General features: G+C 37.3%; 2 protein-coding genes across 5 annotated transcripts; one reads left to right on the forward strand and one right to left on the reverse strand.

Moving 5' to 3' along the window:
- Window positions 1-3113: 3113 nt before the first annotated feature.
- On the reverse strand, window positions 3114-18121 carry LOC106615133 (platelet binding protein GspB). Of its 3 annotated transcripts, none has more exons than XM_036361654.2 (17): window positions 16446-18121; window positions 16193-16371; window positions 15962-16123; window positions 15765-15904; window positions 15527-15708; window positions 15063-15466; window positions 14337-14656; window positions 13821-14265; window positions 13130-13162; window positions 12984-13064; window positions 12820-12923; window positions 12689-12759; window positions 9076-12628; window positions 7237-8982; window positions 6734-7149; window positions 5784-6021; window positions 3114-4624 (listed from the first exon to the last, which is right to left on the reverse strand). In XM_036361654.2, the coding sequence occupies exons 1-17, from the start codon at window positions 17304-17306 to the stop codon at window positions 4200-4202; spliced, it is 9360 nt and encodes a 3119-aa protein (XP_036217547.2). In that variant the 5' UTR covers window positions 17307-18121; the 3' UTR covers window positions 3114-4199. The 3 variants fall into 3 exon arrangements, with proteins under 3 accessions (XP_036217547.2, XP_014086681.2, XP_014086679.2); XM_014231206.3 differs by having other exon boundaries at window positions 6734-7146; window positions 12820-12926; XM_014231204.3 differs by having other exon boundaries at window positions 12820-12926.
- A 1466-nt stretch (window positions 18122-19587) lies between these two features.
- LOC106615115 (L-dopachrome tautomerase yellow-f2) lies at window positions 19588-26547 on the forward strand. Of its 2 annotated transcripts, none has more exons than XM_014231176.3 (6): window positions 19588-19847; window positions 20617-20948; window positions 21015-21120; window positions 21178-21382; window positions 21467-21917; window positions 26384-26547. In XM_014231176.3, the coding sequence occupies exons 1-6, from the start codon at window positions 19652-19654 to the stop codon at window positions 26525-26527; spliced, it is 1434 nt and encodes a 477-aa protein (XP_014086651.2). In that variant the 5' UTR covers window positions 19588-19651; the 3' UTR covers window positions 26528-26547. The 2 variants fall into 2 exon arrangements, with proteins under 2 accessions (XP_014086651.2, XP_014086652.2); XM_014231177.3 differs by lacking the exon at window positions 26384-26547 and adding an exon at window positions 22532-22801 and having other exon boundaries at window positions 19589-19847.
- Window position 26548: the final 1 nt, after the last annotated feature.

A 26548-nucleotide genomic window follows, 5' to 3' on the forward strand; every position in this document is an offset into this window, starting at 1 on the left:
TTTCTTCGAAGTCTATCAATTACTTAGTAAATAGGTGTGTATGTAACATATGTATATAAGTATATATATACTTATATTTTTAAATAACTACATTGGTGTGTCCTCAAAGTATTATAGATGATTTTTTTGAACGCATACCATCTTAAATTGTTTCAATCATGTTCAAACAATGTCGATAGGATTACGATAATCCATGCCGATTTGCGTCGAAACTTCTCAATTCGCTTACTATAGCCGACTGGCTTGACCTACCTACCGATATACATGTTATAATTAATGGTTCCTTTACGTTAAACACATAATTTTCGTTCGATCAAAATGTCAACTTCAATTACGTATTTCAAGATAAATATATTTTAATAGGTGCTGCAAAACATAAAAAAAGGTATCAAAACTTCTGATAAACAAATTTTAGTAGCGTTATTCTACAAGATTCGCCAAGTGAACTAACTGTAAATGAAAATCTTAGTATGCGCGAGTGCATTATATAATATATACGGAATAAGCTCGTATTACTACAAAATCTTTTCCTAATAGTGCAAAGAAACTTGTGAATTTAAGTATATCAAGTTTGAAATGATTTTGCAAAGCAGGGTAAATTTGAAGAAGTAAAAAAAAAAGGATCAGTAAAGAGGTCAGTCCGCGCCTCACAGAATCAATATGGAAAAACTTCATCCAAAATTAGTAGCGCTAGACATGTGTCCCTAACACAACACAACAAGCCAAGCGGATAGCGAGGGCGAATTATGCACTGAACATAGAATTTGTGAGCCCTCAAGGGTAAGGCGACACTGTTTGATATTTGCTTGTTCATCGTGACATTCTTCGTTAAGCCCTGGTTCCAATGTATTTTGGCTGTAAAAGCATTATTCTTCATCAGCACTTGTGCCTTAGCAAGTCAATGAAGACTTATGAAAAATTCTATGCAAAGGTCCCAAAAGTTGCTTTACTCTTAATCGATGAGAAAGCTGTCGCATCATTATTTGATGATGACGTAGACCAAGAAATTAAAACAAAAATGTTTGAAAGTTTAGTCAAAGAGAATCCGACAACTCGACAACCCGACACATGGTCACTACAGCCAAATAACTATGAAAAGAAGAAGTTTTCAGTGTTGAGAGCAAACAATTCTTAACAAGAGAATTTGAAGAATAATGTGTTAATAGTAATATGCTTTGGGTACGTTAGAGTTTTATTAACTAAATAAGTTCGAACTATTAACAATCTTCTCGATTTACCCGGTACAATAGATATATATATTATATTCGGATTCAGGTTGGCATGTTAGGCATGTTTTAACCTGGCCTAAAAATTTGACTTTGTATTCATATTTTGGCTAGATTCAGTTGATTAGAATCTAGAATGTTATGAAATCCTCAACTTCGTACAATTTTAACCATGAGTCACTCCACACCACAATTTTGAAAATATACACGAGTTTGACGGTGTTGTTAAGTAAAACTTTGGGGAAGAAAAATCCATTCGAAATCCATGAGCCATCCCAAATCGTTTGTGCCAATACCATCATTAATAAAAAAAATTGTATAAAAGAAATTTTCTTGATCGCGAAAACCAATAAAATTCTGATTTAAACATTAAACCAATAATATCAGAAAACCTTACATCTAATACAAGTTTTTAACGGTTTCAATTCTTATTTCGAACCCTACATGATTCCGAAACACCAATTTTTGCAAACAGAACAAAATATTCGAAGGAAATAGTGAGATTGAGCTGAGCTGTCATTGGCTGATAAAACCTTTGATTTTTTATTGTAGTGTGGTTTGAAAAGTGTACGTCAGCAATTTTCGGATCACTGACGAGTTGAAGGCGAACATTTCTTATGCTCTTACAACAAAGGCATTCTAATTCAAGATATGATGTTATTCTGTTCAGCAGCCCTCAAAAGACATTCTCACACTGCGGGAAAGTAGTCGGTGCCGGTTGATGACGATTTGAGGGTTTTTTTATAGGTCAGCAATTTTTATTATTATCCTGGTTACACTTAGTCAGATTTCAACGTAGTTATCGGGTCTATTATTATTATTATTTCATTTGCGTCTTTTTCAGCACATTTTTTTTTCTGCTCAAATATATCGAGTTTTGTTCCTGACATAGTACTTTTGGGGGAGTTCTTCTTCATTATTTTAATATTAAGTAAACCTCAGCCCTAGGGCACAATAGACCCCAGGTCACGGTGCATACCTCATTTCCATTATATTCTAAACCTCAGCTGAAAGTCATAGCATTTTGGTGGAAGTTTATGGTTAACATGCTCTTGCTGAGCGATCTTGCCAAAAGTAGTTTTCATGATTTGAAAGTGGTGATTTTTGCTTGGAACACGTTACTCGAAGAAGACCAGTCATTTCAAAAGCATCGGGATATATTTAAAAGCAAGGAAATTGGGTGCCATACGAATTGAAGCCAAGAGACGTCAGAAATGCTAAATTTACGCTAAAGATGCATTTTTTGCTTCAGATTGTCACTGATGAAGAAAAATGAGCTTCTAAAACTGGGTGAAACCATTAATGGGGAATGTTACCGACAAAAATTTATCAAATTGAATTGAGCGATTGTCGAAAAACGTTCGAAATTCCCGACTAGACACGAGGCATCATTTTCCATCATGACAACGCTCGGCCCCACGTTGAAAGACCGGTTAAAAACTATTTGGAAAACAGTGACTGACAACGACTTTAGAGCCCAGACTTTTCCCTTTCCAACTAGCACTTGTTCGGGTCGAGGCAGAACACCTTCACTGGAATACGGTTCACATCAAAACAGGTTATCAAAAATTGGCTTGATTCATTCTTAACCGCCAAGCTGACACAGTTCTTTTGGGATGGAATCCAAAAATTGCCAGAAAGATGAAAAACTGTTATAGCTTTAGATAGATAATACTATTGTACGTTTTTCTTAAATAAACGTTAAGTTGTTTGCTTTTACTCTTTACAACCCTAATATTAAAATTATTAGAGATATTCTTTTTGACGTTACACAAACAACAACACCTCGACCATAAATTGGTCCAAGTCCTTAAGATCAAATTTAAATTAACTCTATATGAATACGATACCTCCACACATGTAAATTTAATTGAAACAATGTTAGAGTGCATATTTAATACATCACATTTATTATTTACATTGCTCATCGTGATTTTCTTTCACGTGTGAACGTTTAAAAATTACTATTTTTTCTTTATTACAATTATCTTTTTTTATTTGCTAATTCGCAACTTCAGTTGGCGTCACAAGCTGAAAGAAAATAGAAAAATAAAATTCTTGCACATACATAGATATTTTATTTAGTACATATGTACATATTATGTAAATATGTATATAGGGCAATGTGAATAATTTGGTGCAGGTGTTCTTCATAGAACGTGCTACACTCTCTTCTCACGAGCATAAGCAATGGCTCGTAAAATGTTGGTATTTTCAAAACTATTTCATTTATTTAATCACCCAATGTTGCACACACACATGTGTGCATGTGCATAATCATGAATGCTCACAGTAATTCAAATAATTTGTTTTGTATTTCCGTGTCTTTATGGTTAGCGGGTGCATGTAGTGGTGGTAGAACCGGAACTGACTCTGATATATGACTGTATGTTCCTTACTTAAATTTGAATGTGGATAAGCCACGGACACAAAGAAATGAAAGCAGTGTTTAATCTATGTAAGTTTCTTTTTTATGATGTATTTCAATGTATGTATGTATTTTACTCGCATTCTAGTTTTATTTTTATCATTATTGTATATATGTATATGCTATTTTGCAACTTTGTGTTTTCGCATTTTCAAATGTGACAAAACTTTCGTTTATTTTTACTTTTTATTTTATTATTTTTTCTTCGCTTGCTTTTTATTACTTGTGTATAAATTGCATTTGCGAAAAACAGTTGCATGCCATTCTATGAATGACCGACCGACCGACCGACGAGCTGCCACTACACGACAATGTAAACTGGTGCAGAAAAATTTCTTTGACATCTTGACGTTTTACTTAAATTGACAATTTAAGACTCTTAACGGTTATAGTAAACATAAACAACATGTTGTCATGTGTGTATGTGTGTGTGTTTGTGTATTTGTATATATATATATATTTATATGTATTCATATGTTCGAGCTTGTATTGCAATATGTTCACTTGTGTGCAGTTTTGTTAGAATAGATATTGGGCGACTGCATTTACCACCAACCATTAGCCGTCGTTGTGGTAGCAGCATTACTCGGAATACCGGCAGCACCCACACTGCTACCGCCAGTATTGTTCCCACCACTGCCGCCGCCACCATTTCCATTTATATGGCCGCCGCATTGCTCATCTGCGGCTGCTGATATTTGTAAAGTACTGATATTTTGCACAAAACTGTCCATGGCCGCTTCGTCTAGGTATGGAGAAGCGCATTGCGCATGCGGGCTGTGTGAACTCTTCTTGATTAGCAGTTCGTTTAGGTCGAGTATTGCATTTTGTTGTTGTTGCTGCTGCTGTTGCTGACTCTCATATTCATAATTATAACGTTGATAGGATTCAACATCAGATTCGGCACCAGCACTGCCCGCGTCGAGTTCATTCAAGTTAACGAGATTATTTGTTGCAAACATGCCAGCATCTGGAAAAAAATGGAGAATATTTTAATTATAATGCATATATGTCTCAATTGCAAATATATAAAATAGTATGGATGAGCTTAGTAATTTTTAGATTAACCTAAACTATTTAATAATACTTTGAGCTTCCAAATAACATCAAAACGCCTTTTCTAAAAACTGTACTCTCTCAAAAGGTAATGGTAAGCCTCAATGCCTGTCATGAAAGAGCTGCTCATACAAATCTTTCGGAAGTTCGGCTTAAAGCTCGGTTCCACAGACTCGAATATTAATGTTATATTTTTTTGTAATATTTAGGTTAAGAAGAAACATGATTTTCTACCAGCTTACAGATTTAGTTGCAGTATAACATGTTACCACAGACGGTTTGTCAAAATTGATCGAAATTTTGTGTCAAAAAAAAAACACGAAAACACCTTTAACTTCGGCTGTACAGAAGCTATAATACCCTTCACAGGTGCATGGACAAAGCGAAATCGATGATCATTCATATATACATATATATGCATACTTTATACATAGGATCTCCGACGCCTACTAACTTCGTGAGAAACTTTATTTACCCTATTCAGGGTATAATTATATATCCTGTGGCTTTAAGTTTCAACGAATTTAATTTATTTAATATAAGTTTATATTATATATAATAATTATAATTTGTTTAATATTATATAAGCCCTAACAACGTCGTGTGTCTCCAAAGTTCAGTTAATTGGTGAGAGGTAGTCATAATATAAAAAAACGGGTTTCTCTTACAGTATATATCTAAGAAATATTCTCTGAAAGTTTTAATTTAAATTAAGATAAATACTTTTCCAGTTATTCGATAATTAGCAAATTGTTCTCGGGTGCTCTGGAACGTACCTAACTATAAAACTTCAAATGCGTTTTTCTAAAAACTATGTTTTGTTTCCGATCGGGCTCTCGATTAGCTATTAATAAAACTAATTTGGTTTGTCCGATTAATTTTAGATGAATCTCTAAGGATTAGTGATGGTCACCGCAAAGAGTTTCGGTTGGAACTGGTTCAACACAAACAGCCATTCCTTTTAAAATTATTAATTAATTTTTTCATGTCTGATACACCTAACCCTTTAATGTACTTAAATCTATATTTTAATTATTTTTATATATAATATTTTCTTATTGTAGACTGCTTACCATTTCCGTAATCGGCTAAAGTATCATTGTAATTGGGCACAACATTCGAATGATATTTCGCCTGTTGCTCGCTCAATGCATTCTGGGTGAGGGCTGCTGATGTTGGACAATGCTCGTATATATTTGTAGTCGTTGACGTTGGCCTACTGCGGTAGACCGGCGTGATTTCCACACGATGTGCCACCGGTGATGTCGTACTTCGTGTAAAATTCGAATCGTTTATGTTGTGAATGGAAACCTTTTAAAAGTAATTAAATATTATTTTATAAAAAATAGCAAAACTTTAACTTTTGAACTGTCTTAGCAAAAGTCTGGTACTAAAACACTTTCACATATAAAAAGTTATAATTACTGAAGTCTCACGGCATTTCAGCACGTTTTTGCAGCGTTGGCAAATTTCGGCCTTAAATGTAGAGCGAGCAGTACGTAGTATCTTTTACTTTCAGCTTTCACTTGGAGGTGAATTTCTAAACACCTACTTGTCTATCTTGATTTTAGAACGTTAAAATATTAAAATCAAAGACAAACTTTTAGCGCGAATAAACACGTTTTCAGCGCCGTATAGTATGACATGATGCGACACGTAACACTAGTACTACGGACAATAACGCCATCTGTTAGATAAAAACCGAACGAACTTTTTACTGGGCCTAATATATATTAATAATATATAATCTAACCTACAAAAGAAAGGAGTAATGATTTACTAAAAGTAGTCTCCTAAAGTTCGATATTTGCTATTACAAAGGCGACAACATAAATACGACGATGATTTAGTTTTGGTGCTTAACGAGAGAGTATTCGTAATAAACAAGGAGGCCACTGGTACCAAACATTTTGCGGTAGACGTATTTTTTCATATTTAAATAGTTCAAAAAAAATGGAGATTAGGAATTACAATTTTCAAAACTACTAAACGGCTATAAAATAGTTTTAAAAATCAAACTCACCTCATTGCTAAGATTTTGCCCTGGTATTAAATTTTTTAAGAACGAAGCGTCGTCGTAGCGTATAACACCCGTATTGGTGATGCCATCCAAATATGAATTATAACCGGTGATTGTGGGTGGCGGGGAATCCTCACCGCAGTTATGATGATGTAAATGGCAATCATTGGCGCTATCGAATAGCGAACCGGTATTGGCGGAATGCACAGTTGGTGCCGACATTTGACTGCTATTGGTTTGTGCTGTTGGTGGGAAAACATCAACAAACCCATTATAGTAGCTGGACTGTTGATATTTCTCTTGCAATGAGGCAGAAGTTAAGCCACCTGCAGCGCCACCAACACCACCATTACCGGCATTACTAACACAACCATTTCCTGCACCACCTAAATAAGCTGCTGCCGCCGCCGCAGCTGCTACTGAAAATTAAAATAGAATTATTTATAATCAAATTGGGGTTTGGATTTTTTCTGTTTATCCATAATTTGCACAAAGTTTGAACTTACAGTTATCTGTTCCCGGCACTACAGTGTTTTGCAGCTCCTGCCCCACAAATGAGGGCCATTGTGTTGTGCCTTCCTTGCATTTCTGCTTTTGTTGTAGTGCGTTCTTAACTTCACTACCAATGGCCGAGATGCATTTTTGTTGCGGTGATGGCCGTGCAATTATCGCCGCATCACCAGTCAAGCCGCCGCCGCCGCCACCACTACCAGCTAACGAAGTGCTGCCACCATTTTCATCTATGCTTGTACAGCTAATACTGATGGTGTTGTGTGTGCTACCAATTGTACCGGGACCCACACTGCCAGTCGATGAAGACGACGAGGCCGGCGCATTGCCGCTGCTCGCATTCGAACTGGTATTCGAGAAATATGAGAAGGCCGAAGACGAAGAGGCGCTACTGCCGTCACCATTATTGTTGGTCAAAATCATTTGGTTGGCAGCATTTAGCTGTTGTTGTTGCTGCTGCTGCTGTAGCTGAGTGGCTCTAACAGCTTCGGCAGCGGCTTCTTGCGGCGTATAATAGCTTACGTTACCGAATTGCCGATAACCTCCCATTGCTAGGCCATTCGTTACGGCCTGGTGTAATGCCGGATTGCGTATAGTAAACATACCATTCTCATTCTTAATTATTGCAGCTGGTTGATCCATAGGTATTGGTGCGGCTAGCGGCAATCCACCAAGCGGGCGGCCTGTTACGAGTCCTGGTTGTTGTTGTAGTATGGTTGCCGCTGCATTAGCAGCACCACCGTGGAACATCGGATTTCGTAAGGTGATCATTTTCGGCTGCCCGTTGGCATTCTGATCGGCAGCGATATCGCCAATATTTCCGCCAATTGGACCGTTATTAGAAGCAGCGGCATTTGCAGCACGTGCATTGCTCTCTTGTTTCGATTTATTACGTCGCTTCTTACTTTTCGAAGTTTTGCCACTAGCTGGTGCCGTTCCGCCGCCGGCATTCATTTTTTCCAAGGGTTTCTTATTGTTATTATTGCTGGTTGGATTTGCTTCAACCATTATGATGCCACTTTGTTCTAATGCAGCGGCCGCTGCGGCCACACCTGCATATGGGGCTGCACCGAAATAGTTGCCAACCGGAGCAACCGGTGGTGCAATAATTGTTGCACCGGCTTTATGATGGAATGATTGTGGCTGCTGTGCCTGTTGCTGCTGCAAGGGCTTGGATAGTTTTCGTATGGATTCGGACTTTTGGCGCAACTGTTCGCTCTTTACCGGATCTACTTTGGTCAGCGTAATGCCGGGCGGTAACGACAAATTTTCCACCTGCACACCACGATTCAATTGATCCATAATGCTTAGTGCGGGAACCATACCTTGGTAGGTGCCATTATTACCGCCATTGCTTACACTCGCGTAACTGGGTTGCATCGGGGGTTGGCCGTTTACTTTTACACTTAAATTGCCACCAATATGTAATGCTTGAAGCTGTTGCGGCAAGCTATTGTATTGCCGTTGTTGTTGTTGCATATGCTGTAAAGAGGGCTGTGGATCAGGCGGTATCACAACTTCGTCCGGATTGAAGTAGCCCATATTATTCGGTATGCCTGCACCGCAATCTTCGTAGTTGTGGTGCAAGTGTTGTTGTTTTTGGAATTTTTTATTGCGTTGAGCTTGTCGTTGTGCGCGCTTAGAGAGTGGTTTACCCTCAGTAGCACCGCTACCGCTAGCACCGGAGACTTGATGGTTGGGCTCAGCAGATTGACGTGCGGAATTTTGATTAGTGCCACCACCTTCAGAAGAAAATTGAATTTTTTGTTTTATAATATACATATGTTTACGAATAATAAAAACGTGTTAAAGTTTTAATAATTTTAGGAATTTACCAGATCCACGACCGCCACGCTCATAACGTCCACCGCCTCGTTTTGGACGTGAATCATTTCCACCACCGTCACCGCTGCAACCACCGTTACCACCGCCGCCACCTCTATTGCCTCGTCCACCTCTGTTGCGCGGTGGATCCTGTGGTTGAGTCTGTAACTGGCTCTGCATTTGTTTTTGTGATGCGTTTTCAGTCAACTTCTGCTGGCGTGACGATTGACGACCAGATTTCGATGAAAGTTCCCTATGCGTAGTAGCCCCCACAACAGATGTTGTGCCCGTAGTTCTACTTCCTACTGCACCACTTGGCTGACTGCTTTGTCCCGCTTGCACATTTTCCTTTCCTTTGGCTTTTCCTTTAGAGCTTACCATATCTCTGTCTCTGTCTCGTTCTCTATCCTTATCGTTTCTACGCTGTGATTGGGTTGTAGATCGTTGTTTTGGTTGTGAAGATTGTTGTTGTGATGGTAGTGGTGTGACAGTTTGTTGGTGCTGCTGTTGCTGTTGTTTTTTAGCTCCCCCATCATCTTTTCGCTGCTCTTGTTTACCCTTCCTATTCTGTGATCTTAGATTTTGCTGATTAGAAATAGCTTCATCTTTTTTTTTTAATCCAACAGTTCTTGTTTTTGGCTTTGTAACATCTGGTGTAGCAGTTGTTGTTGCCGATGCCATCGGAACCGATGTTGTAGTAGTCGGTGTAGCTTTTAGCGCTACCTTAGATTTAGATGCGGGCGGGTTTGATATAATCTTTTGAGAGACAATAGCAACTGGGCTCTGCTGCTGATCATCTTCCGAATCTGTTTCATCGTAGCTTGACGAATCTGAGTACCATTCGGAATCAGAATCCTGCGTATGCAGTGTTGCAAAGGGATTGTTATCGAACTGACCATTGTCTATAAGTCGCTCGCGTTGCGTACGCTCTTTCTTACGCTTCTTCTCCTTTTTCAATTCAACTTCTTCTTCAACAGTTTCTGAAGGCTCTAGAGATGCTGATTTTGCCTCCTCTTTGTTTTCAGTTTCGAGCACTTTTTTATTGCTACCATTGCCCTTATTTGTTTGTTGTTGTTGTCCTTTAACTAAGTCCTTTTGTTTTTGTGACGACGTCGTTTTTTGTGTTGCAATCAAGGTTTTGTGTTGCTGAGTGGCTGATTTGCTTGTCATTTTCATGTTCTTGTATCTATCAGCTGGCCCTAATGTCGGCTTTTGACTGCTCACGGAATTTTCTCTCGTGTTCATTTGACTGTTGACTGGTGTGGCAGATAAGGATGTGCCGGCAGAGCAAGAAGTAGTTGTAGATGCTGAACGTCGTTGTGATGCTGATATTACTACTTTACTGCCTTTCTTGGGTACTCCTTCGATAGCCTCCGCTGTGGACACAGATGTGGTTGATGCCGAGGGCGTAACCCCATTCTTAGCAGGATTATTCTTTGATTTCGAATTAGCAGTTGTTGTTTCATTCCGCCGTTCTATGGGTTCATCGGCTTTCGATTTGTTCTTTTTGCCCACTTTTTGTTGGTTCGCTTTCTCTGCACGCGCACATTCTTGCTCTTGTCGTAGTTGCTCTTCTTTAGCCGCCGCCAAAGCTGTTGCCTGTTCAGCTGCCAACTTGGCTGCACGACGCCGCTCCTTTTTCAGTTGCGTTTTAGACAAAGGCGGTGGTGGTATTGTTAGTGATAAATGTTCCGCCGGCATTTCGCTGGAAGCAATGGGCGGCGGTGGCGGTGGAGCCTGCATTGGCAGTGGCAAAGGTATTTGTTGTAATGGCAATTGTGTCATTGGTGGCGTCGTTGTTGGCACCAATTGACCATTTACGAATGAGTAGAGCAACTTATCTTTGTCCGCAGTATTAACTTTGGCGCTGACAGTAACTCGGGGTTCCGTGATATTGGACAACTGTTGCAGGGGTAGTTGCGTCATTGGCGGCGCCGTGGTGGGTACCAGTTGACCATTCACGAACGTGTAGAGTAACTTATCCTTATCCGGAGAGCTACCCTTGGCGGTGACCGTGACACGTGGCTCTGGCACGTTTGGCAAGTTAACGCGGCGTATTGTGACGATGCGCTTGGAGGGGTCTGTATTCGAGGTGCAGGCGGCGTTGGCTGCCATGGCCGCGACTACATCTGGGGAGAGTGTTTGATGGGGCGGCGGTGCATAGCACATTGGTGTCGGCATGGGTGCGCGAATCATGCCGTAACCCGCAGTGGCAGCACCAGCGCCTAACGTAGCGTTTTGTGTAGACTGGAAGTCAATTTGATAAGGAGAAAACGTTGCGCTGGGCACATTGGCATGTGCATAGGCAGATGGCAATGCATAACTGCTGCTGCCAGGCACAATACCGGTAGCGGCATTCAGGTTATTAATACCATCAATGGCGTTGGCGGTTGTGGATGGCACACTTAAGCTTACAGTGGCATTAGTGCTCACACTTGTACCGACCCCGCTGGCGTTGTCTTCAATTGCCTTCAATTTTTCCACTTGTTGCTCCTTTGTGGGCAAATAGGAAAATTTAAATTCAGCATTTGTTTGCTTTACCGTGGCAATCAACTCCAATATCACAGTTTCCACTCTTGCTTTAGCGCGCTGCAGTTTTTTAATGTTTGTTTCGAGTTCACCAATTTGCTTTTTGTCACGTTTCTTACTGCCCTTTAACAGTTTTAGTTTGTGTTTATCAGTGAATTCCTTGAAGTAGATATCTTGAAACTGTCCGCGCAGATCCTGCAGTTCCATAATGCGTTTCTCCTCCTCTTTACGTTGCTTTTGTTTTGCCTTTTTAGCAGCTTTTTTCGGATTAGTAGTTTGCGGTTGCGGTTTTTTCCCGTTACTACTGCATCCTCCCGTTCCACCTTCGATGTAACTCAACGTTTCATTTATCCACTTGCGCACCTTTGATTGATCTCGTGAGTAATTATCTAGGAACTCTTTCGAATAGCTGTTCAAGTAAACACTAAGCACACTCAAATCACGTGAACCGCTGCCACCGCCGCCCTTTTCACTGTCACCCGATGCACTTTTGCCATTAGCCACCTTGCTGGCAGTGACCTCCCGATTAGCTGCTTCCCAGGCGGCAGCATTTGCACTCGTGTTACCGGATTTTCTTGTTATTGGAATGCTGGACGAGCCGATCAGTGCTGAGGGTGTAACTTTTTTGCCCACTCCATTAGGTGTTTTTTCCGTTGTTGGCTGCGCATTTTGCCCACTAGTAACAGTTTGATTCATATGCAGATGACTAATACGTTTACACAATGTACTTAGACAAACTAAGCTATCATCATCATCCTCCAACTTGTTGCCAGTGAAATTGTGTGTTTTTGAATTGGCGGCGGTAGCTGCTGCTGCTGCTTTAGCTACCGCCTTTAATGAAGGTGGCTGCTTGGTGCTCGTGCTTGCTATTGGCGCTGTCGTCTGTACTGGCTGCTGCGGTGGTTGCGGCGGCTGCTGTGGATCATTGGTTGCTGCGGCTGCCGCGGCTTTCATGTTTTTACGCGCATTTATCAGTTGCGAAAGCTTTTTACGCAATCTATCGCGAGTCTCATTCATGCGCGCGTGATTGCACTCCTGCCAACAGAAATCGGGTATTCTTTGTACTTTATATTTTACAGAATCTCATAAAAATACCTTTTTGATACGCTTCTTGCTGGAATGATTTTCTTTGCAGTGATCACCCAAATCCGAATGATCGAAACAACCTAAAAAATAAATTAAAAATTAAATTAATAATAAGAATTTTTCTGGCAGATGTTGCATACATTTCTTCATTTTCTCCTTGCAATTCTTTTTTGGATGATCCTCGACAACAGTTGTTGCTTCGATATTTGTAATGGGCGGTGGGATTTGGTCACTTAAAGCCGGGCTGCTGCAATTTTTGGTTTAATTAGAAATTTACTGAAAATTTATATAAGTGTGTACATACTTTTGCGCATCCTCGAAATTAAGAAGTTCATCCAATTTCTTTTGAATCTCTTCAGTGTGTACATCAACAGTAAAAGCAAAACTGGATCAAAAAAAAAAAAATAATAATAAAAAAATAAAAAAGAATATTGTTTCAATGTAACTTACTCTGATTCGACTTGACTTTTAAAAGGCGATAAACTATAGGTGAATAAAAGATAATACAAATATTATTATCAAATTACCATTAAGCGAAATAAAAAAGTAAAATTTGTTTGATATAAAAGCATATACTTGTATAACCCTGCTTAGATCGGCAAAAATTATCACAAATATTTTTTTTTATATAAAGACTATTCACAGGTGCATTTTTTAACACAAAAATTAGTATAAAAACAACTATAGCTGTCTGATTCGAACAATTTCCTGGAAAATTGCCTTGCATAACTTCGTGCAGATATGTTGGCAAATTAAATTACGAGGACTTGAGTTTGATCAGTCAATTTGTATGGCAGCTATATGTTATAGTTGTTCGACATCGGTGGGCCCGATATCTTCGTGGGAAAAAAGACGTGTGCAAAATTTCATATCGATATCTCAAACACTGAGTGACTAGTTCGGGACATGGTTAAGTCGGGTGGTATAAACTTCGTGGCATATTTAATATATCCTGTTCAGCGTATAATTATGGAATGTTTCAGCTGTTCAAAATCGTTTTACGACGTTATGACAACGATCGCTAAAATCTATCGACTACCAATTTTAAGGATAATGGTATGAGTTTCTTATTTGAATTCATAAGTAATAATTGAAATTTAAATTTTGTGTATTAAGTTTTGGACTAATCTATAAAGCTTACCTTTTTATTTTATCTAGAAACTTAACGAACTTTGTGTCGTCCTTATTGCCTACTATTTTATCCGTGCACAGCTTAATGTCATTATTTTCCAACTCAAAGTAGCTTAAGTTTAATGGACATTTAAGATCAAATTCCATAAAATATCTGGCATAAAGTGAAATTATAAATGTCCAATATATCTTCACTACAAGATCATGAACATCCGCTAAATCGAATCCAATGTTGAAAGCAATCATTTTTCGATTATAGAACATGATGTTTGGCAGTATAGCACGAAGTTCTTCGATACTCATCGACAGCTGCTGGTAGTATTGCACCAAGTGTAGAGACAGGGTATGTGTCACTTCGTTGTTGAGTATTTTACGCGCCAACAAGCAAGCTGGACTTGTGCAATCTTTGCAAAAATACTTTTCGTCAATAGATGTATATCTATAACGCTTTCGATCTGCATAACATAAATAACAAACATTCAATTAATAAAGCTCAAATGTAAAGATGACTGTATTTAAAGCATACTATTTAAATGTTGGAAAACAGCCCAGGCTATATGGTATTGTCCCAACTCGATTGTGTCGTCAATTTTCCCTTCAATGGCCGGCAATGTGTTGCAAACTTCATCACCCAGCTCATCTTGTGTGGAACCTTTACGTTTGCTATTACTTCTCACAAATGATAGAAAATCATCACTTGTGCAAACATTTAAAATTTTCGACTCGTACAGATTAACTTCCTTTTCGATTAGAGATTGCGCCATACACTTGTAGCAGGTGTTATCGGAGTTGCGTCGGGGTGGCAATGGTCCTCCGGCTATAGAGCATGTAATACACTTACAATTCCTAAATGAAAAATGAATTATTATATTTTAGAATGAACAGATAGATAATGTTCGAAAAAAAAGTAGTAATCTGAAAAGTAAAATAAAATTAAAATAAAGGTAAAAAAAACGCGAAAAAACATAAATTTTGGCAGCACCGACACTAATACCTTTCACAGGTGCATTTTTTATGGCCCAAAAGGGTAAAAAAGATCTTTATTTTGATTTTGATCCGTTGTTTTTTGTCAGTCAGTTTGTATGGCATCTATAGTGATTCAATCTGAACAATTGGTTCGGAAATTATAACGCTACCTTAGGCAATTTCGAATTAAAAAGTTTCCCATATATAAATTTCCCTACTTTTTCACTACAATTTACTACCCAGGTGCATATAAATAGTATTTCTGAATATAAGCCCATTAGCTCACTCTGTATGATATTCCAACAGCACATTGCATTTCTTGCACTTGTCGTCGCACACCAAAGTATTTGGTGGTTTGAAAAATCCATCCGGCCATTTCATTTTCGTATATGCCATTATATTTTGCCAGGCTAACCGCCGATTTTCCAAACATTGAAAGTCGTAAAAATCATTGTCATCATCGAATTCTTGCAACGAGAAGGCTATTGCATCCTGTACAACAGTATCGAATATGCGATGGACATTTAGTAGACATTTTCGGCGTTTGCGTTCCGCTTCCGACAAATTAAATTTGTTAAGTTCATTCCAAACATCTGCCCAACGTTTTTCAACACATGTCATTTTATCATCGAACTGAATGTACTTTTTAATGAGTGACGCATGTCTCGAGGTTAGTTCGTCCTCTTTTAACTAAAACAAGTAAAATAATTAAATACGAATTTTGTGAATTCAAATAAACACTACACTTACAGTAATAATACAAGCCAACATGGTATCAGTGAGATTAGAGTAGACATGTAGCTGATATAGGCGTTGACACAGCAATGTCCATGTTAGGTTGAATTTGCGTAGAAAATCGTTTTCGAATGCAAACAAATAGCTTGAAATTTGTTCCGATATGCGACATAAGTCGTCATAGCCATCCAAAATATCTATAAAAGTAAATGTATATCAACACATATTATTCATTGTATGCATGTACACGTACACGTTAACATTTCCTCAGCAGGTATTTTATTGTTGTCAGGTTCAACAATTTCGATAAAACCTTCCGCATACGCCTTAACGATACACTCCACGTGAAAGGCTAATATTTGCAGCAATAGCAGAGGGTTGTTTACCATTAGTCTGGAATAAAGTATTTAAGTTAAAAAAACAAGCTGATATAAGTTTTTTAACACTCACATGGAACTAAAAAGCACGAAAATCATATTATCTGACAAGGAGTCATCGTATATGAAATCCATATGCTCAGCCTTTTTATTGTAGACAAAACCACACGCTATCCAGTAGATCTCCTTATTAGCGTCCAAAAGTTTTTCAAACTTATTGTAAGCGGTCCGATTTCTGTAAATATTGATATCATAAAGTTATATTGAGTCATAAAGTTATAATTTTTGAAACATGATTGCTTACTTTAGCATTGGCCCGTACGCCTTTATAAGCACATCCAGTAACATGACTACCATGTGCGCCGTTTTAAATTGCTCTACCATTATATGTATGACAATTTCACGATATTTCAAGCAATTTTTGCATGAACAAAATGTAAAGAACTCATCGTTATTGTGCTTTACATGTATGTTGGATGCATCCTTCATATAAGCAAAAAAAAAAGAAAAATTCATCGGTATATATAAAGTTAAATTCTTTTTCCAAGTAACTTTACCATGAATGGACTAAGAGTGCGATGCTTCTTGCTAACTGCTAATTCTGCTATAAGGCTTTTCTTAATGTCCACCTCTATTACATTGTCTTCCCGCTGACTCAATTGCGTTAGCGAAACAACATTTTTAATAATTAATTGCACTAGCAGATGTGGTGCATGTGGATCAAATGGTGGCAGAGAGAGTATCTTTGATAAAGCTGCAGTTGGATTCTTATCATCCACCACCGACACACCAGGATCCGAAAACGGCAGTTTTGATAATAACATTGAACGATCAGTGTCCATGGTATCTAGATTTGGTTTTGGCGATAGCAGAAGTATTTCAGGCACATCGTCGTCTTCGTCACTGGAACTAGTACTGCTGCTATCACTATCTTGTCGCGCCTTTAATAGCACACCGCTCAATCGCGTCTCCTCTGTAGCAGAATCTTGGTGTTCTGCATCAGAGCTTTGTGGTTCGGTTTCATTATCTTCTGTCTTCTCATTGCTACGACTTTTAAGCTTGAAAGTAGGTTTAGCTTCAGCTAATAGCGCAGACTTCATGCTTTGCCAATCAAGAAGATGTGCACCCCCACCACCACCAGTGGCATGCGCTGCAGCTGCTTCTAATGCGGCTGCTAACTTAAAATGCACGGTAGCGAAATCGTCGCCATCAGAGGTTGAAGGCGATGATCTATTAGATGGCACCAACGTGCTCTTGCTGGTACATGGAGTTTCCGTTTCCATCTCGTCAGTAACTTCCGTCTTACTTGAAGTAAATACAGCATCTGCTATTGGGGCAGTGCTAGAGTTGCAGGTGGAAGAGTTTACTTTAATGCGTCGTACGCGCACTCGTAAATCTTTTGCCTTTCTTGATTCCATTAGTTGTACTCAAATATGTGCTTATTAATGCAGTTGAAATACAACTGCACCAGCACAATTTTGTTTCAATTGACTTGATGACGCTGCAGTACCTGCGACATCTACAATGATGGCGATCTTTCGCGCTCGCACTTGCAAGCACCACGATGTGACGTAGAAAACGGACGAGGTCGCATTTAAATACTTTATGCTATCAACTCAATTACTTTTCTTATTGGATGTATATATTTTAGACATAGAATTTGTCTAATTTATCACAAAACTATGTATATATTTTCGATTTAAGGCAATACTGAGTGTAGTTGCACGCGCCAGTTATTCGTTAACTTGTTCGGTTGGTATTCGCTACTTTATTTCCGTATTTTCCACCATCCGTGTTTTTCACAATGTTTGGCTCTATTTTGTCCACCTTTTCTGTTATTTTCTATTTACTTCATTCGCTAAGTGCATTTTTCGTTTTGTGCGTTTGCAAAAACGTTCGCTGCAAACTTGTGTCCAGCAGCAGAGCCCAACAAAGCGCATAAAAACAGCGCAGAGCGGTGCGGGCAGACGGAGCCCAGAATTTCCGCGACACTTTCACTCGGTTGCCGCAGCCACAAATCTAAGTTGCTCTGAGCGAGTTTACTTCTTTGTTGCTTTTTTGCAATATCCAAACACTTTTCACTTCTTTATAAAACTAAATTAAAGCAAAATATTATAAATTTTATTATTTTAATTATTTTATGCACTTGTATAATGTCCTTTTGTTTAATTTTCCCTTTTTCCACGGATGTATGAAATTTCCTCGTTCTGCGCTTCGTTCTCTATTCGTCGTTTAATATCGTTCGTGAGAGTTGCAGTGAGCTTTGTTTTCTGCAGAGTTGCATGATTCGGTAAATATAATATATAATTAAATTAAATTTTTAAAAATCTAAATTGCCAGTTAAAAACATATAATAAGTAAATATAAAAAAAAGTACAAAAATTATGAAGTCACTAATTTTAAGCAGCTTTACATATGCTAAATAAGAGAAGGAATGTTAGTTTTTTCAGAGAACTGTAGTATACTCAGAGAATGTAAAATATAATCTGCATTCTCTGGTATACTTGCGGCAAAGTTTGGCAACACTGAATTTGTTTAAACTTTTAAATTTTCCGTTAAAACATTAAAGTTATAATTCTAATGATTTCGCCCTATATTGCGAAGAAAATATTTAGGTATAACATTATTCAATATACATTTAGTATTTATTGCTAATTGAAGTCATAAAATTTCAAGAAACAATGACCATTAGAAACTCCAATTTGACCTGGGCTATGTCAGAGAATGTAAATGAATTCATTTACATTCTGTTGTTCTACATAAAAATACTAGAATCTAGTAAGAATTAATTGGAGATGCGATTCATTAGCTTAGCTATTTTACAAAGTACGTGCCAAATTATCTGATTCAAGGACGGTCAGTCATAAGCACTTGTTTTTTTCTATCAACTTCTAGTACCATTAAAGGAGCCACATTTCGTTCTTCTTTTTTCGGGGTTGGATATAGCATGGCCAACAGAGTAACCTTCCGAATGATAGGACAGTCTTTGTTTGCTTCGGAGCTGGTTCGCTAGGTCCTAAATGGTCTCTTGGTTGCGCCTGTTGTCTGGTGTGAGCAAACGCGACACCTAAAGCGGTCTTTTGAGAAGTCTACAGTCTTAGCTACCTTACGCTGCAGCGTTGTGCTATTACAAAAAAATTCCGCAGAGAGTTTGGAATGCAAATGGGACTGTCTCTGTTTCTTATTAACTTTGCATATTTTCTCAAATATTGTATCATTGACTGATATACCTACATGCATATGTATGGCTTTTACAGAGGTAAGTATGTGTGGTAAAACACAAAAATAACATATGTATTTAAGAATATTGCGAAAAAGTTGGCAGAGAAAGCACATTTAAAAAACCGGTTTTCAATCACATCCGGCACAACTCGTCACTTCCCACTTGTGCATCTTATCAACATATGATTTTATAATATATGTACATATCTACATACATACCTATATGTTTGTATATACACTTCGGCTTTAATTACATAGCTTTGCAAATAGAATATGGAATTCGTGCGAACGATCAACGTTTGAGACCTGAAATGCCGAAAGTTGATGCTGGAGATGATAGTAAATTGCATACATACCATACATATGTACATTGTACCTATGAGAATCCACTGATTAATAAATAGATAGATATTTGTAAATATTATTGGTAGAGATTTTTCGAGAGAGCGACATTGATTGATTTCTTAATAACATTGGCGCTTTTAGTTCTCAATTTAGTGTCGATCAGCAAAGACGTTTTAAGTCTTAAAAGTATAGAAATATGAAATTAAAAAATATATATTTACTGATTTTCGTGGCATATACGGTGAATATCATACAATTTGCTAACGGTGATGGCATGATAGAGGTTTTTGGCTGGAAACAAATTGATTTTTACAATCGTGGGGATAGAGTTCCGAACGATAACGGAAACATAGGTGGTGCTGTAGGAGATGGACATCAAAATCGACCGCCATGTAAGCAAAATAATTTCAAAATAATTATTACCAATGAATTGCATTCTATTACAAGAATTTATTATTATACAATTAACAAGAATGCAGTTACAATGTTACATACATATGTATGTACCTTCAAGTAAAATAATAAAGTGATATGAAATCATCTATCAAGATTCAAAGCGATCGAGCAACTCAAATGTTTAATATAATACACGTTCGAGTCGCTTCATGCGCGATGCAATACATACATAAATAAATATTTACCTACATATATAGCCTACGACTTAGGTGATAACAAATCTTAAATACGATGGTTTAAAATTGCAAAATTCTAATTGTGAAAACATTTTGTTTAATAACAATTCAAAATAGTATGGTACTTTATTGTTGATAATTCTGTGGAAATTCAATGTATTGGCGTGTTTTAAAGTTCTTTAGAAATAGTATTAATTAGCAAATTGGAATCGTTCAAGAAAACATTCATATCAATTGCTAAGGATACAAAAAACCAGACTAAACGGTCATTGATATATTCTGAGCTATGTTACACTTCACTCACGTGTTGTACGCAGCCGAGAACATGTTGGAAAATGACATCAGCCAGAGCAGGAACTTAACCTGACGCATGTTATGTTCCGACGTATGTATTTCAGTCTGACACGCGAAACAAACTATGCGAAGGGCCAGGACTTGCCGTATGGTCGTCGCATGAGAATATGTTGAAGTCATCAATTACATATGATTTTTCAAACCTAATAACCCTTCACATAAATAAAATTTGCAGCCGGTACAATCGTGTTCCCCGATCAACTACATGGTTTGCTTGAAAGTGATAAAAGAAGCAAACGTGCCACCGATAAGCGAATAACATCTCGCGATGACCCATTGATCAATATCGAAAATCGGTTACAAATTGAAGACGCAAACGTTTCTTACATTCCATACAGTAATGTACCCATGGGCGTGACACACTACAAGGGCCGATTATTTATTACAATGCCGCGACGTCGTATCGGTATACCGTCCACCTTGAATTATATCGACTTACAGAAGGATGGCAAACAATATAGTCCGAAACTGCATGCATATCCCGATTTCGAAACAAACTATCTAAATGTGAGTGTTGAATTTCACATTCCAAGTAATTATTGCATTATTTATCTGTGCCCAAATATTTTTCAGCCAAATTTTCCAGCAAATCCCAAACGCATTATTTCGGTTTACCGCACCACGGTGGATGCATGCAAACGCTTGTGGTTCATCGATACGGGCATGCTTGAGTATCCCAGTAAGTTTAACTGATTTTCTTTATATATTTTTGAATTCTTCATGATCTATTCTCCAGACAATCGCATGCAGGTGCAGCAACCGGCAATTTGGGTGATTGATTTGTCGAACAATCGGGTATTGCATCGCTATGAAATACCGGAAAATATAGTAGACACAGGTCGGGGACTAGCAAGCATAACTGTAGATGTTTTTGAGCGAGCATGCAACGAAGCCTTCGCCTACATACCCGATCTGGTGAACCGACAGTTATACGTTTTTAGGTAATCGTAAATCGATATCATTGAGTTGTATAAAAATAGAATTTCATAAATTAATTTTTAATATTCTTATTTCTCAATACACAGTCTAGATGACAACCGTATGTGGGGCTTCAGCCATAATTACTTTAACTTCGATCCACTGGCTGGTGATCTGCAAATCGGTGGCCAAAGCTTCCGGTGGGATGACGGTATCTTCTCGATAACACTTGGTCCATATGCATCGGACGGTTATCGTACGGTGTACTTCCATCCGATGGCTAGTAATACGGAATTCGCGGTGGACAGTAGCGTGCTGCAGAATGAGGCTTATGCCGCACGTAGCGATCATGGCAACGATTTTCATCCATTGGGTAGTCGTGGAGGCAATCGACAATCCACTATGCATTCTTATGATCTAAGGAGCGATATTATTTTTTATGCGGAAATACAACGTAACGGTGTTGGTTGTTGGAATACAAATAAACCATTTTCCGCACAAAATCATGGTACAGTGGCACAGGATGCTCAACGTATGATATATCCCAGTGATTTGACGGTAAGCTGAAGCAAGCATGCTGTTCACCTAACTTTGGTTAGTAGCACCTTAAAAAATCGAGCTCCAACTGTCCGTTTGAGTAAGGGTTGAAATAGCTTAATTAAACTTGGTACACATGTTCTGTGGCCGTCTAGGACGATTGTTATTTCAAATGGACGGAATCGGAATGTGCTATACATTTACAGAGTGGACATGGCTGCTCTTTCAACTTCCTATACGTTGGTATTAGTTCAAAACTATCAAGAGTTGTATAGCTCCATAATGCTATAAACGAACAATTAAGAAAAAACTATATGTACTACATCAGGATAAAATCAAAACTTTTACAATCAGTGCCACCACCCATTTGTGTTTACAATTATATATCTTAAACTACTTTATTAATTTGAAGCAATTTTGGTGGATAACATTTCACCACCGCTTTGGGTGCATAATCTTAAAATAGGACCCCCAAAAATACTCCCTGTTGTACGCCATTTTGAGTAGTTCCTTAATAACGAATGCTGATTTTGCAGAAATATTTCATTCATTTCACTTTCTCACGTTTTGAGAGAGTGTTAATTGTTTCTTTCTTTTATCTCTTCCTTACATGTCTTATATAATATTATTCGTAGATTGATGATGACGGCAACATCTGGGTGATGACCAATTCAATGCCGATATTTATTTATTCTACACTTGATCCAAATGTGGTGAATTTCCGCGTGTGGAAACAGAATGTCTATGAAGCTGCAAAGAATACTGTCTGTGCGCCCTAATTTATAATTTTATATAGGAAATAATTTACAAGCATTTCTGTAAATAATTTTCATTTTGCTCAAATGTTGGTGAGTTAAGAATATTTGTAATTTTGTAATAATAAAGAAATATTTGCCTCATGTTGATTATACTTTTTTTTATAAAAATTCAAACACAAAATTAAAAATAAGAAGTAAGAGTATTAAGTTTTATCACGTTGTCCATATGCGAGTAACTAAAATTACAGGCACTATAATATTGCCTGAAAATGTTAGATGTTCCAATGGGTATAGAAATTTTTCATTATTTAAAGAACTAATTTTTTCGTATGCGATTTTTGTCTAAATGTTTTTGTTGTTGACTTTTTTTCGGTACATAACATATTAGTGTATGTCATTATAATACTAAGTAGTTTTAAATTTTACAAAAATTTAGTTGTATATTCTAAATACAATAAATTTCAACCTATATAATAGTATGCACTAGAATAATAAGAGAATACAAAGTTGCAAAAATACATATGAACATCTTCCTGTAACCATTTGTTTGGCGGCACTTCGTACACCAACAACTTTTTTTGCTTGGGCTCATCTGGAAACACCCATATCGTCCACTGCTGTTTACTTTCGGACGTTGTTTATGCAATATTGAATGTATGCTGATAGTTCTCTTAATCTCACAATGGGGCACATGCCGATTTTGCAATATTAGTTTGCGCACAGAATCATTAGTTTTCGATACAACAACTGATTTTGAATGCCCTTCACGAAATACGTCTCGGAGTTATCTACGACCTCGATTGAATTCAACATATCATCGATAAATACTGAACTTCATCGCCAACAATTGAATTAAGTTCATCGATGCCCTGTTGAAAGTTGTAAAAAATAATCGCGCGAAAATATTCGCGATTAAATTCCATTTTTTGGTCGAGATGAATATTTTAAGTTACTGTAAACAAAACTAACAGCGCTCGTATGTTAAAATGTTTTGAGTATGTATAACATCAAAAATATTCAATTTGAATCTTTTCATGGGTAATGCAATACATACACAAACATAAATACATACCCAACGACTTAGTTGATAACGAAAGACAGATAGGAAGGCTTAAATTACTAATTTCCAATTTTGAAAACAATTTGTTTAATTACAATTCAAAATAATACTAAAGTGCTTTTTAAAATAAAGTAAAGCTGTCGAGTTCACATGGCCGTTCCGGTTACGTATACCCAACTGTTGCGGGAATCTATGGTGAGTATATAATCCTAAATAGATTAATGCGCCACTTAGCGGTTAAACCCGATAGGCAATTGATGACGAAACAGAGACACTGTTCAACAGAAGTATGGGAATCTTTGGTACTTCCAGAATGAAAAAAGTAGGAAAATAACGATACATACATAAGACACGAAGATCATATAAAAACTAGGGAAATAGATGTGACACCGCTCGCTCTGCCAGAAATTTTATATATCAAATTTTTCACCAAATTGTGCCATCCTCCCCTACACCTACTTCCGTGTATAGCGGTCGGTATCTCAGGGGATGTACTGTGACTTGACACCAAAACTGTACTTGGTACCTTTACCTCCCATATGGAAAATATACTAATCACCGTTTGCCAATTGTTTTTGAAGTATATATTTTGGTTATTAAGTGGAATATCATAACCAAAATACCAAAATGAACTAAAGTAGTTCGTCCAATGATGAATACTGAATTCGGTCAGGATATTTTTATGCTCGAAACATGTTGCTACACCTTAAACCAATCGAGATAGATATAGAATTTTATATGTACTAAAGAAGACCCGATCACGCCATCTTAAATTATGGTATACTCAATATAGTAAATGGAATTAGCGATTATGTTATTTCGTGTATTTTGGTATTCGCAATGGATAAAAATCCTTACACAAGTATACTCAAATTGGATAGTGATAATAAAAATTTTGAAGACCGTGCTCGATATAATTGATATGTTCTTTAATATTGTAGAACATACTTTTGTTCAATCATCTATAGTTTTCGCAGCGCATGCGGCGAAAGACGGTTTAGGGCATTCTATTTTTACATCTTGGGTTACGTTACTTCAGTTTGAGTAAGGATTCCTAATCTTTTCTAGCAATAAATATAGCCTATGTTATTCAGAGTGAATGTGGCTTTCCAATGGTTAAGCGATTTTTGAAATCGGCACAGTAGTTTTTGAGTTTATTCATTATAAACATACATACACATCTTTTCTCTTTATGTAGATACTGAAACGATCAGGATGACGAGGCGGATTAAATTTCATGTGACTGTCGTCTGTCCGACCATCCATGTGTCCGCACAAGCGATATTCAGTACAAGTGAATATATCTCGATGAAAATTGGTACAAGTGCGCTATTGCCACGCCCACAAAATGCCCTTCAATGGAAACTTAAAAAGTGCTATAACTAAGCCGTAAATTAAGTTACAAAAATTTGATATGGTACATCGCAGTTTTTAAGTTTTCTTTGCAGCATTTTTTCATACTGCGTGAAAATGGATTAAATCGGGTTACAAGCACCCCTACTTTGTATAAATAGTGCTTTCAAGGTATGCCATCATCTATTCCGAAATGGCAAGATTTATACTATGAATTTTCAAGCCAATATGTGGACCTTACTGTCTGTCACTGACTATACATATGGTAGGTACATCGTTCAAACCGTGGGTTATCCTAATGACTTCCGGTTAACTTTATACCGCATATATATATATACATATATATAAATACATCGTTCAAACTGTGGATTATCTTAATGAAATTCGGAGAACATCTTCGTATGAAAATAAACTGTCTTGTGAAAGCGTTTGAAATCTGGCTAGTACTTTTCTTAGCCCTATACACCAAAAATAATATAAGCATTTTCAAACTTTCGGTAACTTAATATCCCGTATGGTTCAATTGTAAAGTATCTAAATTAATTTCATTGATTATTGCAAAGTTAACTAAACGTATAATGGGGGATATGTATATAGTTTAATGCCGAATTATGTGAAATCGGTCAACGAATTATTCCAGCTCTTCTATACTACACATAATGATTTTCGTTATTTTAGGCTTTATGCCGAATATGTCGATCAGTGTGTGAGTTATCTTCATAAAATTGCGTGGAAAAATGTACTCGAGTATGCTTGAGTACAGCCAAAAGTTAGTGTAATCAGCCCAGACCTTCCTCTAGCTCCTATATATCCGATATAGTGATTTCTGATTTTCCACCTGACTTTAAAACACATCATGATTAAAAACCCAACATAAAGGTTTTTTAATCATGATGTGCTTTAGCCTGAATCTCTGGCTTGGATATTTGAAAATTTCTTTACTGGTTCCAAAATTTAATTATTTTGATACACAAGCCCACAAGCAACCCTTTATCAAAAGTAATTGGAAAATTTTTCAAAAATTACAATCACCGAAATGCAATTTTTTGAGTGATAACTGAATACGAATAGATTGTAAATCATCAAATTGTAAACAGAAAATTCATAGTAATAACAAAAAACAGTTTTTTTGATATTATGAATACCGACACTTTTTTCGTAGCACGCTGCGTATCGACACAACCTTATATAATTGAATCATGACTTGTTCCTACCATTATTTTTTCTCCCAATATATTGTAATTTCTTACATTTTTAGAGAGTGTTAATTGTTTCCTCCTTTTATCTTTTCCTTACGTGTCTTATAAAATTCGTAGATTGATGATGAGGGCAACATCTGGGTGATGACCGATTCAATGCCGATATTTATTTATTCCACACTTGATCCAAATATGGTGAATTTCCGCGTGTGGAAACAGAATGTCTATGAAGCTGCAAAGAATACTGTCTGTGCGCCCTAATTTATAATTTTATATAGAAAA

The sequence above is a fragment of the Bactrocera oleae genome, chromosome 2 (genome assembly GCF_042242935.1).
Source record: "Bactrocera oleae isolate idBacOlea1 chromosome 2, idBacOlea1, whole genome shotgun sequence".
Classification (NCBI taxonomy): domain Eukaryota; kingdom Metazoa; phylum Arthropoda; class Insecta; order Diptera; family Tephritidae; genus Bactrocera; species Bactrocera oleae.